The following is an 18,869-nucleotide window of genomic DNA, read 5'->3' as shown; positions in this document are numbered from 1 at the left end:
TCCAAGTCATGTGGTTGCAGCAAATGAAGCTTCATTACGTCATACTGTTTCGAAACGTTTCGAAGTTTTGGTGGTTCGACGCTCCCAGTCACACAAGCACTCCCATCAGAATGTCCTATTGCATCCACGACTTTCATACACAAACGAAGGTATAACCACATGAAGGCCTACTATATATATAGACGACTACATAATCGACATAAATCCAGGTCTGTTTATTTCAGGATATTGTCGACGACTCATAATCATTTTGAATCATTTTGATGTTTTTTTTCGGTCTTCCCTTTGTATTTACACACATTTTACCACAGACGGAGTTTTGAGCGTTTAGAAACAAACAATTGGATCAAAAAGCCTCGTTTCTCCCATCACGATCTGAAACTCCCACCTTCTTCACCTTTCAACTTCCTTTTCCTTCACAACACCTTTACAACTTTCACCTTTACAACTTTCACCTTCCTTTTCACCTTCCTCACCTGCATCGAAAAACATCTCCCACCATCACTTTTCTGCCATTTTGTGTTTCTAACGTAACAAACAACACGAAATGAATAAACTCAGCACTAAAACTGATAAAGAGACTTTCTGAAGGTGTAGAGATGATTATAACAGAGGTAAAGGAGAGAGTAGTTTTGTAGAATCCGAGGGAAGAGGAGGAAACGATCGAACTTCTCTCACACCTCGTCCATTAACGAATCTGCTCTCGGGAATCTAAATCTCCGTTCGACCTTCGACAACAAAGAACGAGATCGATTCACCGGGTCAGGACATCGACACAATCTTGTACGAGGGAACCCGATCAGGACATCGACACGATCTTGTACGAGGGAACCCGATCAGGACATCGACACGATCTTGTACGAGGGAACCCGATCAGGACATCGACACGATCTTGTACGAGGGAACCCGATCAGGACATCGACACGATCTTGTACGAGGGAACCCGATCAGGACATCGACACAATCTTGCACGAGTGAACCCGATCAAGACATCGACACGATCTTGTACGAGTGAACCCTCCCCCGTACATGGTGTGATTCCCCCGTGTAAATGTATTTAAACAGTAAACATCACGTACCGTGTCCGGACTCGTTCTCCTCAGGTCGAGCGATCCTGAACCTGCAGTCCGAGTGAGAATCTTCAGGACCGACCAAGTTCCTTCCATCGGAGAAACTCGAGGATCCCGGAGGGTTCAACCTGTTATCCTCACCGGAGAGATCTCCATTCATGGCGAACAGTACAGTGAAGAGTCCAGTCCCGTACAGTACAGACAACGTGTGAGCAAAGACAGCTCGAGCTCGTTCACTCAAACAATCCCTGAAAATAGTTAATTCACAAATTCCAATCGGCAGATTCGCCGTCGATCGAGGATTTCATTGTAAACATTCGGGTTTTGTTTAATTCCAACCCACAGATTCGCCACAGATTCGCGGATTTCGTTGCAAATATTCGGGTTTTGTTTAAAAACGAACAAGAATTCCTGATCGAACCCCAATCGAGGAACGACGGCTCGTATTTGAACCTTGAACTCTAAAATGGGACAATAAGAGATTTCCATGTGTTCTTCATTCAAATATCAATTTGTTCTATTTTGTATTAAATGTTGAGGATCCTGAACCAGAAGATATTTATTATCCTCGTCAATGGAGAGGGTCTGCGCCACTATGTGTGTTACACCCGTGTGTTGGGGCTAAAACGGGGTTACCGTGCAGGGGTTTGTAGTGGATCGGCCATGATTTTGCCTCGTGCGGCATCATTTCTATTGGTGTGAATAAAGATGATTTATCACCTCAGCAAGACAGGTGTTTGGTCCTGGTGTCGAGTTTGGATATTCCCTTTCACCAAAATGTTTGTGTGTCGATTTTTCACCATGATACATATGGTCGTTCCTTATCCAATATCAACCAAACTTGACAGGAGGACTTATGGTCACACAATGAAGGTTGTGGTGTACTCATTTTCCCCTTTACCCAAGGGTGTTTTATCCACCAAGGTGGACATGTGTAATGTGTTGGGGTGTATGTCCTTGTGACGATAGCTTCATCGTGGCGTTTCTCCAAGGCTGCTTCGAATCACACACATATTGTTGCGGATCTGCCGCCGGCTTTCTCCCCTTACCAAAGGGGGATTAGTCCCCTTGTCTTTGACTAGCCTGGCGGGACCCGGGACCTATGACGTCCCTCCCGGACAGCACGAAATAGGGTATTAGGACTAGAATTCGCTATTCCTAATGATTCGCGCTGCCCTGAAACGAGGAAATAAGCGCCTCCAGCGCGAGTAACTAATTAGAACACTTGTACGGCTTCTCACCTGTGTGAATTCTATAATGGGTTTTTATTGCTGAGGAATTTTGAAAATCCTGACTGCAAACGGAGCACTTGTACGGTCTTCTTCCAATATGTACTTTTTTTATGTTCATACAAATATGAAGAATGACCAAAATCCTTGTTGCAAACCAAACACTTGAATGGCTTTTCTCCTGTGTGTATTCTTTGAAGATTCTTCAAAACTTGCGAAAAGGTAAAGGCCTTACGACATCCAGAACATTTGAAAGGCTTCTCTCCTGTGTGTATTTTTTGATTCCGATACAAATCCCTTGAATCAATAAATTCCTTGCCACAAACAGAACATTTATAGGGCTATTCACCTGTATATTCTTTGATGCAGAGGCAAATCCCTAGATTCAATAAATTCCTTGCTGCAAACAGAACATTTGTACGGCTTCTCACCTGTGTGAATTCTTTTGTGGCTTTTCATTGATGAGGAAGTTGAAAAATCTTTGCTGCACACAGGACACTTGTACGGCTTCTCACCTGTGACTTTTTTCATGGCATTTCATTGATGAGTAAAATCGAAAATCCTTGCTGCACACAGGACACTTGTACGGCTTCTCACCCGTGTGAATTCTTTCATGTATCTTCAATGATGAGGAGGTTATAAAACCCTTGTTGCACACAGAACACTTGTGAGGCCTCTCTCCCGTGTGTATTTTTTTATGTTCATGCAAATATGATGAAAAAGTAAACGCTTTGCCACACACAGAACACTTGTACGGCTTCTCACCTGTGTGAATTCTTTCATGTTTTTTCAGTGATGAGGAAGTTACAAAATCCTTGTTGCACACAGAACACTTGTACGGCTTCTCACCCGTGTGAATTCTTTCATGTATTTTCAGTGATGAGGAAGTTAGAAAACCCTTGCTGCAAACAGAGCACCTGTGCGGCCTTCTTCCACTGTGTCCTTTTTTATGTTCATAAAAATGTGAGCTTCGACCAAAAGCCTTGCCACAAACAGAACACTTGTACGGCTTCTCACCTGTGTGAATTCTTTCATGTATCTTCAATGATGAGGAAGTTCTAAAATCCTTGTTGCACAAAGAACACTTGTACAGCTTCTCACCTGTGTGAATTCTTTCATGGCTTTTCATTGATGAGGAAGTTCTAAAATCCTTGTTGCACACAGAGCACCTGTGCGGTCTTCTTCCAAAGTGTATTTTTTTATGTTCGGATAAATGTGCGGATTGACCAAAAACCTTGCCACAAACAAAACACTTGTATGGCTTCTCACCTGTGTGAATTCTTTCATGGCTTTTCATTGATGAGGAAGTTCTAAAATCCTTGTTGCACACAGAACACTTGTACGGCTTCTCACCTGTGTGTGTTCTTTGATGATTCTTCAAATCTTGCAAAAAAGTAAAGGCCTTAGGACACACAGAACATTTGAAAGGCTTCTCTGCTGTATGTGATTTTTGATGCTGATGTAAATACGATGAATCAGCAAAGTCCTTATTACAAACTGAACATTTGAAAGGTTTTTCACCTGTGTGTATTCTTTGATGCCGAGAAAAATGCTTTGAATCAGTAAATTCCTTGCTGCACACAGGACACTTGCACGGCTTCTCACCTGTGTGAATTCTTTCATGGCTTTTCATTGATGAGGAAGTTACAAAATCCTTGCTGCACACAGAACACTTGTACGGCTTCTCACCTGTGTGAATTCTTTCATGTTTTTTCATTGATGGGGAAGTTATAAAATCCTTGCTGCACACAGAACACTTGTACGGCTTCTCACCCGTGTGAATTCTTTCATGTATTTTCAATGATGAGGAAGTTCTAAAATCCTTGATGCACAAAGAACACTTGTACAGCTTCTCACCAGTGTGAATTTTTTCATGTATTTTCAATGATGAGGAAGTTCTAAAATCCTTGATGCACAAAGAACACTTGTACAGCTTCTCACCAGTGTGAATTCTTTCATGTATTTTCAATGACAAAGAATTTGGAAAATTCTTACTGCAAACAGAGCACTTTTGGAATTTCTCACATTGGTCAATTTCTCCACTTTCTGGCTTTTGGATATGGGAGGAGGTTCTCCCAGAACTCAAAATCTCCACATCCTTTTTCGGTGAAGGATCATTATTCAGGGGATTCTGACCTGTGTGTATTTTTTGATGAAGATTTAAAGATGATGAAAGAGTAAATGATTTGTCACACACAGAACACTTGTATGATCTCCCACATCCTTGGATATTGATTAATGTCTCTGTACAACTTTTGCAACTGCGGTTGTAAGACACGATGCCAAACTTGTGAGTTTCATCACAAATAGTCCGAGTCATGTGTGGATTGAAAACTTCTGGGTTGAACAACTTGTAACAGTTGGAACAAGAAACCAGTTTCATTTGTTTCTCTGTAAAGACAAATCACAAAAAGCACAAAAATTCAAACCATCTTTGAAAAGTATGGGATAATTGACAAATATTTCACACAAATTACATTTGAGGAAACACAAACTACATTATCAGATGTTATTCTGGAAATGTATTCGATCAAAAGTGTGGCTCCATCCAATGAAGGGTTAACACTCGAAACATCAGCTCCTTGCTTTTCATGACCGATGTTAGACTTTCGGTCTTCTTTTTTGACAGCGTGAAGAATTAAGGGAAGACAAGCCTGTTGTAGAATTTATAGTCGACTTACACTTGCCTTTGGAAGCTTAAATGGAAAACTAGCCCTTTCATGGAGACACCATCGGGAATGGTGATACCAACAAAGTTGTCAAAAATACATTTCTTTCAAAATAGCACCAGGTTAATCCAAGAAGTAAATAAGAGAGTTGCTTGGTTTATCCTTTCAGAGAGGTACTGCGAGTATTTAGGACGAGCTGGGTTAAAACTCATGCTTCAGTTGTGGGAGTATTTTTGATCTTCTGCTGGTTGTCTGTGAGAGATGGAATCACTGTTTTTCAGTCAATGGGCTGAAGTATTTTCAAATGTCAGATGGTACGTGAAAAGTTATGAAAGATTTCCAGCGAAAATAAAAACAGCAATCAGGAATGGAATCGAGAATGGGGTCATAGCACAAGCTGGTGTCCAATAGGAGAGACAGTGAGACGAGATTGAACCTGAATGGTGTGATGTGCAACTCGAGCTTAGTTGGGAGAGGCTCCCATTAAATGAAAATATTGTTGGGGTTTTGAGAACCCTGCACTGAGTAAATTGTTGAAAATATACCCTTTGTAAATACCTCCATTTCATTTTTAAGATCAAAGGTCGTCCCCTAGTTAGTCCATGAAGAACACGTAGCGAACCATATGCCCTCTTTGTAGTTATTTCATTATTATGTGTTTCAGGTAAGGCTGTGCTTCCAATAGCTTAATCTATGTTGCATTAATCAAATAAGATAGGTCCCTTTCGTTCCCTTCAACACCAGTGCGAATGGTTTTCCACAACACCAGTACAAATGGTTTTCTACAACACCAGTGCGAATGGTTTTATATCCTCGATGGCAGTAAGGGTTCTTTTACCAGCAAGCCAGAACTCCATTATGCATGAGGCCAAGGACAGGAAAAAGGGGGCGGAACGCCGAGGAAGAGGCGTGGCCCTGTCATCAACCCGCCAGGGGCGTGGTCGGTAAGCCCTAACCAACCAACCAGCACCGCGGTGAGCCAACCGGTAGGCGTGTTCTCAGAGCTGGCGGCTTGATACGGCCGAGAGCAATAAAAGCAACTGAGAGGGACTGCTTCAGAGAGTCAGTGAGAAGGCAAGAGACGCGTGAGGAGGTTCATGAGAGAGGAGGGAGAGAGGAGCACCGAGCAGCTTCTTGAACACGAGCATCGTAGGGGTGCAAGAGTCGGTGCGCTAGGATCGCCAAGAGAGCGGCAACATAAACCGCGCTGCCTGCCGGGTTTTCGCCGCTAAAACCATAAACGTGGGGCCGCCGCCGGCTGCTCGTTTTTCCAGCCTGGAGCGTGGATTTGAAGCGGACCTCCTCGCTGCGTTGTTCCTCCGAACCTTCTCCCAGCCATTCCTGCCTGCAATTCCCTTTGTCGTGTAAGTCCGTTGTCTGTCCTTTTTGTTGTCTGGGGTTCAATAATTAAGACTGTTTAAGGCTGCCCTGTGTATCTTCTTCTTCTTCTCCTTGTAAATGCCCTTCTTTCATTTTCCTCTTATAGATAGTAAATAAACCTGTGTTCTTCCTTTACCCTTGTTGGTTCTTTGGCTTCCTCTCATCCGATCGCTTTAGTCCCTTCTTCCCATTGAATACCTGTGGTGCGATTTTGGCCAAACGCTTTATAGTTGGGTTTAGTCGTTTGATAACGGCTCAAACCGTGGATTGCTAAACCGCGGATTGCTAAACCGCTCGGCAAATACCATCTTGTCCATGGTTCGAGCGGTACTTGTCTCCCTGTTTTGTGGAGGGATTGATAAAGGTATTCGGGATAACACCTGGACCAATAACCCTGATCAATCCCACCCCGCAAAAGAGCGTTATGAGTACCAGGACCGGTCGGATGGCCAGCTTAACAGGACAAGGGGATTAACCCCCCCCCCTTGCTAACGGAAGTGCCGTTCCCCGGATCCGTAACAATTGGTGTCGAGGAGTGGGATTTGGACCCGAACCAAATTTTTAATCCATCGAAAAAATTTGGTCAAAATTTGGGAGCGGCCGAAATTTTTATTAACAACGAAATTAAATCGTGCCATGGATGATCAAGGCGATCGGATGCCGGTAGGGGAGGTAGAAGAGGAGTTGGAGGCAATCCAGGACCCCAGGGAGGAATTGGAAGAAGGGAGAATGAGGATGCGGTAGCGGGGGTTGCAGGTGCACAAGATGGCGGCGCCTCGCACGTGGCGGCGAGAGCCCGCCCTTTGTACCAACGGTTGTCGAAATGCAAGCCTTTATGGCGCAAATAAGGGCCTCTATGGAAGAGTCAATATATAATGAGAAAAAGGACGCCATGTCAGACGAATCCAGGTGTGATCGGGAAAAATTGAGGGAGGAATCCAGGTGTGAAGTGAAAAAACGGATAGCAGAGGCGGGAAGGGATCATAAAAAAATGATGGAGGACATGGGGCGCATGTTGAGCGGGAGGGGCACATCGGTAGGCGACGAGGTAGCGCGGTTTGAGAAGCGCGGGTTGAGCGAGGCGGAGCAGAGCGCAGGTAACTGGACCGGGGTAGAAATCGCGACCCGGGGTATGGGGAAGCGGGCGACCGCTGAGGTAGAAGAGGGAATTTTAATAAAGCCAGCGGTCGTCGAGGTGAATAAAGAAAAAGAAATAGTGGAAATTGGGATTGGAGAGACGGACTTGGTAGAGCAACAGCGGGAGGAAAAGATGGAAAATGTGCAAAGTCCGTGCTCACATCATGATGCCGTGCTTCATCCTTATAAAGATTTGCAGGTGTTGGAGCGAGGAGGAAGAAGAACCCCGAAGGTGAGACGGGCCGTGTATGGTGCTAAGAGGTTTTGCGGGAAGGTGTTTAGCGCAAAAAGAATTTTCACGCACTTGGGGTCGAGAAGGCACCCGGGCGTTGGTGGAGGGTCCCTTGTGAGTGGTGTGAGTGGAAATTGCGCGCTTGCGAGGAAAAAGTGTGCGTCGGGGAGTGAGTGTGTGACAGAGTATGGGAGTCATACCGGGTGCGGAAGCGAATGCACATCGGAGGGAATGTGCGAAACCGAGTGTACGGAGTGCGACACGGAGAGTGAGATGGATGAGGAGCGGGTGCGAGGATGCACGCTTGGAATGGTTGAGAGTGTGCGAGAACGCACACCTGAGTTGGTTGTGGCGTGTGTGCGGGGGGGCACATCGGAGTGCGTGAGTGGGTGGATGCAAGAGTGCACCCCCATGAGTGGTACGGAGTACGTACTGGGAGAGTGTGCACAAGAAGGTGCATGAGAGGTGTGGTGTGTAACAGGGAGTGCGGTGGTGGAATGGACGGAGTGTGTGGAATGCATGAGGCGCCGAGCCGCCGGGTTTGGTGAATGTAAAAAGGAACGCGTGGTGTGAGCATGTCCGGGGAGCATCGACGTTAAATGGGATAGCGGTTAGACCGACGTTTAACCAACACGAGCTCTCGGTCCGTGCCGGGCTGTGGGTATTGCGGGAGCCGGCGGGGATCGGCGCAACGTCGCTTCTGTTCGGAGCGTCGTGCACGATCCGGGCCGGGCCCCGCCCCGCACGGTCGAGTCCGGGCTTTACCGGGCAAGGCGACCGGTCCGGTTCGAGGGAAGGTAGGAGGGATCGGAGCGGCGCCCCCTTGTGGTTGCGGCGTTCCGGCCGGGCAAGGTTGGCCCACCGTGCATGGGAGCGAAAGGCCCTGCGTAGGGATGGTGCTTTAAACCTTGGCCCAACCAAACCTCCTCCCCTGAACCGAATGCCGGACGGACCCAACCTGCAGGAGACCAAACCACCCGAATGCATTGCGTGGCTTTGCGAAGCCGCGCTTTGAGAATGTAATGACGCACCGAGGCTCGCAGTTTAATGGACGATGGTAGGGATAGTGTTTTGATTCGAAATTGGGAATAGTGAATAGGATTGGCAGTAATGATTGGCAAATGTGATGGGTAAAAATGATTGGCAGTAATGATTGGCAAATTTTGAGTGGCAAGAATTGGAAGGGCAAAATTGATAGTGGGAGATGCCCGATGTAGAGGGATGGTAAATCCACCATCCCTCACACCCCCGGGCACATGAGCTATGGACTTATGGGGTTTGGCAGTGTAAGCTCGCCAAGGGCGGGTTAGGATAAATGTATAGGGACCTAGAGATGACCATAGGTGACTGAGATTTAAGTAGTGACATTGTACAGGTAGTGGGGACGTAGCGTAGAGTAGTTGGATGTTGACGACGTGGTATGTGCAATAGTGTAAGGGATGACTGGGCATGCACTAAGGGCACCAGGTAGTTTAGATGATGCAGTTGTGTTTGTGGTGAGAGTGATGAAATGAGGAATTGGTATGAAAGTGCACGGTAGTGCTGGTTATGAAATGAGGAATTGCTCGTGAGAGATGTGTGTGTGTGTGTAGAGAGCGTATTGAGCAGAGTATTGTGAAAGGGTGTGATTGTGCATTGCATGGAGTGAATGGTCCCAGAGGAAGGAGGGTGCAGGGAGCACCAGGTGTGATGGAACAGGTGTGCAAGTGAACAGGTGTGCACGTGAACAGGTGTGCAAGTGAACAGGTGTATGGAGAATGGTTGAATGAAATAACTGGTCTGGAGTAAATGGAGTATGGAATGGATGGTGTGGAGTGGGTAGTGTGGAATACGTGGAGTGGAGTGGTTGGTGCGAAAGGAGTGGATGGGGAAGATGGACCCCTTTCACGAATACCCAGGGAGGGTAGTTTAAGAGTAGATAGAGGGAGTAGGTAAATTGTGGTTGGATATTGGCATCTGTGGTGCATGTGGTAGAATGATGGTTGGATGGGTGCATTAGTGACGTGGAAATGGCTGGGCGTGTGGCCTGTTAGTGTGTATGGTTAAATGGGCACTCCGCCACTGTGAGGATGTCGGCCAGGTGAGGCCGCAGGTGGGCTCTGGGAGCCGGTCGAGTTGTTCAGTGGGGCCCGAGGATCCGGAGGACGGACCCGGGTAGCCCAGTGCCAGAGAGGGCACCGAGTGGGGAGAGGCCAGAGGGCCTTCCCCAGGCAGATAGGTTAGGGTAAGGAGCAGGTATGCTCGGAGGCAACTGCAGTGGCGGAGGTGTGCAGGTGTGTAGACCTGCTAGGGGAGCCACACGACTCAGCCCCGAAATTGTGCGAAGGCACAGGGAGTTGAATCGGGGGAGTGAGACCCCAAATTGGTGAGCGCCACAGATGGTCAGTGGGAATTGGTTTTTAGAACCACATAGAGTAAAGTGGCCAATGGTTTGGCAGGGAAAGACCCCGAGTAGTGCAAAGGACATTAAAGTCATTTAGAGGATAGTTAGGATTGAAATCTCCTCGCATCATCTACATCCACTCACCTGAGATGATGACAGTGCTCCACACCATGCCATGGTTCTTTTTGTGCAAATGTTTTGGGATGTAAGACGCATCATGACGTAGGTGTGACATTATGTTGTTGTTCCATCTCTTCCTCCTTAAGAGGGATTGATGATGAATTGGGTGGTGGCAAATTTGGTTAAGAGGGATTGGGGACGAATTTGGTATAAGGAGATATGGGGAAGACAGGACGTAGAGACTGTTTTTTAAATTTTGTAAATACGGGGTAAGGGGCAAGGGTAGAGTAGGTGACAGGGGGGGTGACGTACGATATGGACGGGCTTTCTCCGCTCGCTCCCCATGCGCACCTCACTCTGCATTGCCTTGTTTTAATGTGTACTCTTGCGCCCTTACCCATCACTAACTCTGCTTTGTCTTCCTCCCCACCCATGGACCGTGGTCTTGGGCACTGAGGGGTAAGTGTGCAGGCATCGCAGTTGTGTGCCCGCATTCCCGCTGCCAGCTGCCTGGACCGATGCACCACTTTATGGACTGCACGACTTGCGGCCTAAGCACCACTTTATGGACCGCACGTTTCTGTGGCCAAGCACCACACATATGGACCACACGTTTGTGGCATGACCCCTCTGCTGGGACCGGCCATTGTGGCCAGAAGTCTTCGCTTGCGGACCTCGGTGAGGTGGCACTAAGCCATGCAGGTGGACCACCATAGTTGGCCCCTGCTGGCCATAATTTAAAAAATAACGGACACGTTTTGTGCTTTTTGTTTTATTAGTCATCAAATAGACCGCAAGCAAGAAGAGCAAGAAAGAGCAACATCAAGACTATCGGCCCGGCAGAGTGTAGAAGACGTCGGACACCATTTCATTGACATTTGAATGTATGACTGTGCACTGGATGGTGCTTTGATGGTGCTTGTTATTGGTGCTTTGGAGCTTTTTGGTGTTTTTGGTGCTTGCATGCTCGGGGATGCATTGCAATATCAATTCTGCATCCCCGGGCATGTGAGGGTGGTGTATCGGTTTTCCTCCCTCCCACAGGATTCTTTTTGTCTCCCAAAATGACAGGTCCTGGGTTTGCCATGTAAATACAAATAGTGTCTTGTAAATAATGCTCCCCACCGTAAATGTGTAGTTTGCAAATAATTCCGTAATTCGGTTATCCTGTGGGTGTGAATCTGTTAGGTAGGATGCAACGTAGCAGGGGGACATACTTAATGGTTTTTAAAACTGTCGCACTCAGGGTAAGGTTAATAGTAGAGGGTAACTACATCTGAGTCTCACATTAAGTTAAAGTTTTTTCGGCCCGGGACGTGCCTGGAGGAATGAGGGTGCTGTGTTGGGGTTTTGAGAACCCTGCACTCAGTAAATTGTTGTAAATATACCCTTTGTAAATACCTCCATTTCATTGTTAAGATCAGAGGTCGTCCCCTAGTTAGTCCATGAACAACACGTAGCAAACCATAGGCCCTCTTCGTAGTTATTTCATTATTATGTGTTTCAGGTAAGGCTGTGTTTCCAATAGTTGAATCTACGTTGCATGAATCAAATAAGATAGGTCCCTTTCGTTCCCTTCAACACCAGTGCGAATGGTTTTCTACAACACCAGTGCAAATGGTTTTCTATCCTCGATGGCAGTAAAGGTTATTTTACCAGCAAGCCAGAACTCCATTACGCACGAGGCCAAGGACAGGAAAAAGGGGGCGGAACGCCGAGGAAGAGGCGTGGCCCTGTCATCAACCCGCCAGGGGCATGGTCGGTAAGCCTTAACCACCCAACCAGCACCGCGGTGAGCCAACCGGTATGCGTGTTCTCAGAGCTGATGGCTTGATATGGCCGAGAGCAATAAAAGCAACTGAGGGGGACTGCTTCAGAGAGTCGGTGAGAAGGCAAGAGACGCGTGAGGAGGTTCATGAGAGAGGAGGGAGAGAGGAGCACCGAGCAGCTTCTTGAGCACGAGCATCGTTGGGGTGCAAGAGTCGGTGCGCGAGGATCGCCAAGAGAGCGGCAACATACACCACGCTGCCTGCCGGGTTTTCACCGCGAAAACCATATACGTGGGGCCGCCGCCGCCTGCTCGTTTTTCCAGCCCGGAGCGTGGATTTGAAGCGGACCTCCTCGCTGCGTTGTTCCTCCGAACCTTCTCCCAGCCATTCCTGCCTGCAATTCCCTTTGTCGTGTAAGTCCGTTGTCTGTCCTTTTTGTTGTCTGGGCTTCAATAATTAAGACTGTTTAAGGCTGCCCTGTGTATCTTCTTCTTCTTCTTCTCCTTGTAAATGCCCTTCTTTCGTTTTCCTCTTAAAGATAGTAAATAAACCTGTGTACTTCCTTTACCCTTGTTGGTTCTTTGGCTTCCTCTCATCCGATCGCTTTAGTCCCTTCTTCCCATTGAATACCTGTGGCGCGATTTTGGCCAAACGCTTTTTAGTCGGGTTTAGTCGTTTGATAACGGCTCGAACCGCGGATCGCTAGACCGCTCGGCAAATACCATCTTGTCCGTGGTTCAAGCGATACTTGTCTCCCTGTTTTGCGGAGGGATTGATAAAGGTATTCGGGATGACACCTGGACCAATAACCCTGATCAATCCCACCCCGCAAAAGAGTGTTACGAGTACCAGGACCGGTCAGACGGCCAGCTTAACAGGTCAAGGGGATTAACCCCCCCTTGCTAACGGCAGTGCCGTCCCCCGGATCCGTAACAATATGTTCCGGATTTATTGTTCTCGGAAATGTTCCAGGTTTAACACATTGTGGAGAAGGAAACATCAAATAGTAGATATTTTAAGATTGTTATGAAACTGATTTGGTGAACGTACTTCCACAGCAAGTTATCCAAACACGGTGCATTCATCTCACTTGATTTGTTATTGCCAATGCTATTTCCGAGGTGTATATTAATAAAGCAGACCCCGGTGTGTACCCCAGTTTAGAATAGGTACACCGTATCCCTGCGCATCGTAAGAGGCGACCAAGGGTTGGCGTCAGGAAGGGCATCCGGCCATAAAAAACATTGCCACAAACAGGGAACCATGATTGTCATGGCGCCCGCAAGGCTAACCCCCGCTCTAGCGGGGAAAATGGCCTGAAAACGATCATTCATTCATTATTCATAGTAATAAAGCAGAGACTTTTCCAACTTGGCTTTATGTGTCCGATCAATCCTGAGCAAATGCCAGAGATGCAAATTGCATTAAAATTTCTGGGTATTTTATTCAAATACAATCCCTGTCCATATATGCGTCTTTTATACGCAACTAATATCCATGTCCAGTGAATGTAAACAAGCTCACTTGGTTGACCACAATTTAATGGATCTGTTATTCCAGAGTTTGGAACAAAAAGGTTTAATCATTGAAAAAGAACAAACCAACAAGTCAAAGCCATGTGATATGTTCATTATAAAGTTTGGCTTACCCTCAAGCAGCTGAACAGCTTTGCTGGACTCCATGGGATGAGAATCACGTGATTCCTCCTTTCCATGTTCATTGCTCATAGCATCTTGGGAAGTCTCGAAATAACTTTGGAAAGTTTCCATCGTCCCCAGAAGAGCTTCATCTGCAAACCATTTGACAATTCATTGCTTTCCCATGAAGGCATGTTATAGGTGTGCCAATTTAGTGATGGTTAGAACCATCACTGAAGATTAATATTTTTGTTTTTGCTGTTGTTCTCCACACCTTTGACAAGCAAGGGGTAATCGTCAATGAACTCGGCCTCCACCTTTACTTCCACAACAAAATCTGAAAATAAAAACACCCCTTTCAAACTCTACTTTAAATGGTTCTTCCAAATCAACGAAAATTCCCAATGCAGCTCTGGACAGCATGTGTTTAGTTTTGGAGGAATTGACAGAATTCAGGAAATCGGTGACTGGAAACGGAAAAGTAAATCTGACACAGAAAAAAGAAAAATCAGCATGTGGCACTCATAGAAAAAAGGCAAAAATAACATGTGCACTATATTGTCTGATATATTGATTATAAACACGACATTAAATAGAAAAAGTTCCATGTGGAATAGAAAGAATCCGACGTGGCAAAGAGGCAAGTCCCACGTGGAAAATTGACAAGTCCCACGTGGAAAAGAGACACGTCACACGTGGAAAATTGACAAGTCCCAAGTGGAAAATTGACAAGTCCCATGTGGAAAAGAGACACGTCCCACATGGCAAAGAGAAAACGGTGTCCATGACAACAATTTCACCCCCATTAAATCAAATGGATTGTTTTTGTGATTTTATTATTGACAAACCTCAGGAATTTTTCAAGATATCAGAATGAACCTTGCACATCTTATTTGTATGCATGTTTGGTATGAAATCTTGTCAATATTCGTCAAAGGTCAGGTTAATTGCCATCCAAAACATGTAAAACACCTATTTGGCATCAATTTGAAAATTTATCATCCAAATTTGTGATGACAATTTATCATGTAAACACTTCAAAGGCCAAATTTTCCAAAGGACAAACTGATTCGATGTTGGTGAAGATCTGGATCCGCATAGGATTTTAAATTTTTTTAAGAGAAAGGGCCACAAACGATATACAACATGATGTTTCAAAAAGTTGTGGATGGATTTTGATAACACTTTGAGATCATCATCCCTCCGCTTCCGGTTTTGCCGGTGAGGTCGTGTGTTTTTGCCAGCTCTCCATGCTCCCAAAGTTAAGAATTTTTACCATTTGTATATTTGTCAAAACTGTATTTTTATTTCACGGTGCGAGTGCCCACTGTACGTTTCCAGTTTGATCTCGGTGTAAATCGTGCATACCTGTGTATAATTGTCTGTTGGTTCCTGCCGCGTTTTCAGGCCTGGTTTTTAAGGCCTCGACGCTTTGTGGTCTCCTCCCAGCGGTCGTTTGTGGTCCATTTACTTTCGTTTGTGGTCCATTTTTCCAGTCTTTTTTCCCCTCATACTTCCCAGAATATCTTCCCCTCTGTTTCGCCGAAATAAAAAAGAAAAAAAGAAAAAAGGAATGTCCTTCTATTTCCCGTGTTCGTTCATTCTTCAACCACTTGTTTCGCCCCATCCGTTATTTTCTGTTTTTCCTCTTCTTCCTTCATAACTCAATCCTCTCCAGCCAAACGACACCTTTCCAATTCCAGTTCTCACCATACTTCTTCAACTTTATCCTTCTTCCTCTGATCCACTTTCACCTAACCTTCAAAAAAACATTAATGAAAATTTAAAAACTAGGCCTCTCCCTCAGTGCTAAAATATTGCTTATGCACCTCCCTGTTCCTTCGTTCTCTGCTCTCCTTTCTGTCAATCTCCTATCCTTCTGTTCCTGCTTCTGAACCTGTGCTGGAATCCTTAATCCCCCTAAGGAATCCTTCATGCCCTCATTTCGGGAATTTCCCCAGCTTGTTTTCACTGCTTAGTTTTAAAATGTTTTAACTTTCCCCTGAAGTGTTTTGTTCTGTTGTATATTATAACACACATTTTTCTTCTTCTTTAAAAGGTTGTTTTCGAGTTGCTCACCAAATCTCTTCATTTCAAATAAAAATTCAATCTCTTACAGTTCTTCCTTCCTACATTGCCGAAACTCACCTGCATTCCACCCCTCCTCTAACGTATTCAAACGGATCTCTGACTTGAAAATCACAAGAAACTCATTTTGCAATAAACGTTCGTTTTCCATTCATCGTCCAACACTTTCCAAAATCCAAACTCATCCTTCCCCTCCTAAATTCCCCCCTCACCCATACCTTTCAAATCTCCCCCCTTGCTCCTCCCCTCTTAAACTCGCCCCTCCCCCTCCCTTCCAAAACTCCCCACTCGACCTTCCCCTCCTAAACTCCCCCCTCACCCCTCCCTTCCAAAACTCCCCCCTCACCCCTCCCTTCCAAAACTCCCCCCTCGACCTTCCCCTCCTAAACTCCCTCCACACCCCTCCCCTCCAAAATTCCCCCCTCACCCCTCCATTTCAAAACTCCCCCCAAACATGGGGTTCGGTTGCGAGAGTACGCTGGCGTTGCATATTCGCCGCTTCTCCGACTGGATGGATGTACAGGGTCTGCTTCTACTTTTCTGACCTGACATCTCACACCTGTCCTGCCTTTTCACACCCGCACGTGCCGCGTGTTCTCCGGCTGGATAACGGAATCTGCTTTTGATGGTACGGAATACGGAATCGAAAGGCCCGCTCCCGTTGTTAGTGGCCGTGGCCTTGTTTGCCGGTGGCCTTGTGGTCTTGGTGGCCTTGTGGCCTTGTTTGCCGCTGTGGTCTTGATTAGCGGCTGCAGTCGTTTGCCGCTGCGTTTGCCGCTGCGTTTGCCGCTGCGTTTGCCGCTGCGTTTGCCGCTTTGCCTCCTCGACCTTGGCCTCGTACTCGTCCCTTCGCTCCTGCCTGGCATGGCTCTGAAGTACTCCGCCGCAAGGCTTCTTCTGCTCAATACCCGCTCCACCCCATCATGCATCTCTGCCATCAAATCAAATGGACTCCTCCGACGACCCAGGTACATTCACCGTGGCTCCGGTCGCAAGTTTGTTTATTTGCAATCAGGTCACTCCATCCCCGTCCTCTGGTCGGCTCAGCGCACTCTCACTCTTCGTCCCAGCGCACCTGGTCACAGCAACCCACACGATCGCACCTCCTGCCTACGAACCCTGGCTAAATCACCTGAATTCATCCCTGCTGTTCAAAACAACATCAAGCTCACCCTGTTCAACACCCGGTCCCTCAACAATAAATGCCTCATCCTGAACGAATACATCCTGGATAACAAACTGGACTTTCTCTGTCTCACCGAAACCTGGCAACAACCTCTGGACTACTACACACTCAACCTCACCACACCCAATGGATACTCCTACGTCAATAAACCACGCTCGGAGGGCCGAGGTGGTGGAATTGCCGTTATCCACCGTCAAGACATCAAGACCAACCTCATCTCCATCTCATCTGCTCCATCATTTGAACACCTGGCTTTAAAACTCTCTGGTCACACGCAGTCAGTCATGGCTGTCGTCTACCGCCCTCCCAAACCACACCCATCATTCCTGTCTGACTTCTCCTACTTTCTGACCCAGCTATGTTCCCTCTCCCCCTCAATCCTCCTCCTTGGTGATTTCAATATCCACATGGACTCCACTGACTCCACAATAACCACTGACTTCACTGATTTACTCACCTGCTTTAACCTCACTCAACATGTCGACTTTCCTACCCATATCCGTGGTCACATTTTGGACCTTGTCTGCTCCACTGGATTAAATTTGCACCATCTCTATGGCTCCGACCTCACCCTCTCTGACCACTTAGCCATCACTCTGACCATCAACATCCCCGCCCCAACACCAAGGCATTATCGCACAATCAACTTCCGTAAGCTAAACGCTCTTTCACCTACCTCATTCTCATCCACCCTCTCTGAAAAAATGTCCACTTCTCCCTTCATTGACCTCCACACCCCTTCCGACCTCACTGACTACTACAACCACACTCTCTCCTCCTGCCTTGACCAGCTTGCGCCTGTAAAAACCAAAACAGTTTCTTTCACCCATTCTGCTCCCTGGTTTACCCCTGAACTCCACCTGATGAAAACTCGTGCTCGCCAACTTGAAAGACTCCGCAATAAAACGGGTCTCACAGTTCACTCCCAAGCCTACAAGGACCACATACAACACTACAAAGATGCCCTCTCCCGCGCCCGCTCTGCCTACTACTCTCAAATTATCCACTCTGGCTCTGGAAACCCAAAAGCACTCTTCTCGACAATAAACAAACTCCTCCGCCCCCTGAACACCACCACCCAGTCATTCACAGTAGACAACTGCATCTCCTTCCTCTCTTTCTTCCAACGCAAAATTGACAACATCTACAACAGCTTGACCACCGCCGCACCCGCTCCCCCTCCAACCACCTGCCCCCCCTTGTCCTGCCATCCCCTGTCTCGGTTCTCCCCAATCTCTCCTACTGACCTCTCTGAACTCCTCATAGGAATGAAAACTGCCACCTGCACTCTTGACCCCATCCCCTCCAGCTTTGTCAAAGCCTCCCTCCCTGCTCTCTCTCCACTTATCATTGCAACAATAAACTCCTCCCTGTCTACAGGCATCGTCCCACCTTCCCTCAAAATTGCTGCTGTTACCCCCATTCTAAAAAAACCTGGTCTAAACCCTGACACCCTAAACAACTTCAGACCCATCTCCAACCTACCCTTTCTGTCAAAAGTTTTGGAACGCGCTGTAGCCACTCAACTCAAACATCATCTCTCTGCCAATAACCTGTATGAAACATTCCAATCCGGATTCCGCTCCAACCACAGTACTGAAACTGCTCTCCTCAAAATCACCAACGACCTTCTCCTCTCCTCTGACGCTGGCAACCTCAACATTCTCGTCCTCCTCGACCTCAGCGCTGCCTTTGACACCATCGATCACACTATCCTCCTCACCCGACTTGAATCCACCTTTAACGTCACCGGCACTGCCCTCTCTTGGATTAAATCATACCTCTCTGACAGATGCCAGTTCATCTCCATCAATAACTGCAAATCCCCCACTGCTCCCCTCCCCCAAGGTGTCCCCCAAGGTTCAGTTCTTGGCCCCCTCCTCTTCATCCTTTACCTGTCCCCGCTCGGTCACTTAATCCGCCGTCATGGTCTCCAATTCCACTGCTTCGCCGATGACATCCAGCTTTT

At 46.9% G+C, this 18,869-nt stretch overlaps 2 protein-coding genes across 2 annotated transcripts in view; both read right to left on the bottom strand.

The window, feature by feature from the left end:
* Window positions 1-1,071: 1,071 nt before the first annotated feature.
* LOC137428495 (uncharacterized) lies at window positions 1,072-13,758 on the bottom strand. Its single transcript, XM_078777372.1, has 6 exons — window positions 13,638-13,758; window positions 4,588-4,690; window positions 3,534-4,293; window positions 2,820-3,365; window positions 2,423-2,571; window positions 1,072-1,318 (listed from the first exon to the last, which is right to left on the bottom strand). The coding sequence occupies exons 1-6, from the start codon at window positions 13,756-13,758 to the stop codon at window positions 1,072-1,074; spliced, it is 1,926 nt and encodes a 641-aa protein (XP_078633498.1).
* A 98-nt stretch (window positions 13,759-13,856) lies between these two features.
* The window catches only part of LOC137427417 (uncharacterized), a 46,282-nt gene continuing 41,269 nt past the window's right edge, over window positions 13,857-18,869 (bottom strand). The window contains exon 5 of the mRNA XM_078777371.1: window positions 13,857-13,963. Within this exon, the coding sequence (XP_078633497.1) occupies window positions 13,857-13,963 (107 nt within the window). The remainder of the gene's footprint in view (window positions 13,964-18,869) is intronic.

Source organism: Myxine glutinosa, chromosome 5 (assembly GCF_964187855.1).
Source record: "Myxine glutinosa chromosome 5, kmMyxGlut1.1, whole genome shotgun sequence".
Classification (NCBI taxonomy): Eukaryota; Metazoa; Chordata; class Myxini; order Myxiniformes; family Myxinidae; genus Myxine; species Myxine glutinosa.
Note: the sequence above shows the minus strand (reverse complement) of the source record. Positions and strands in the feature narration are given on the sequence as shown.

Bases quoted from the DNA above. Each gene is read 5' to 3' on its own strand.
- LOC137428495 (XM_078777372.1), bottom strand. From the start codon at position 13,758: ATGGAAACTTTCCAAAGTTATTTCGAGACTTCCCAAGATGCTATGAGC. The intron at 4,691-13,637 runs GTAAGCCAAACT...TTGTCTTTACAG, and splicing joins AGCTGTTCAGCTGCTTGAGG to AGAAACAAATGAAACTGGTT. The intron at 3,366-3,533 runs GTTTTTGGTCAA...TTGTGCAACAAG, and splicing joins AGTGTTTTGTTTGTGGCAAG to GATTTTAGAACTTCCTCATC.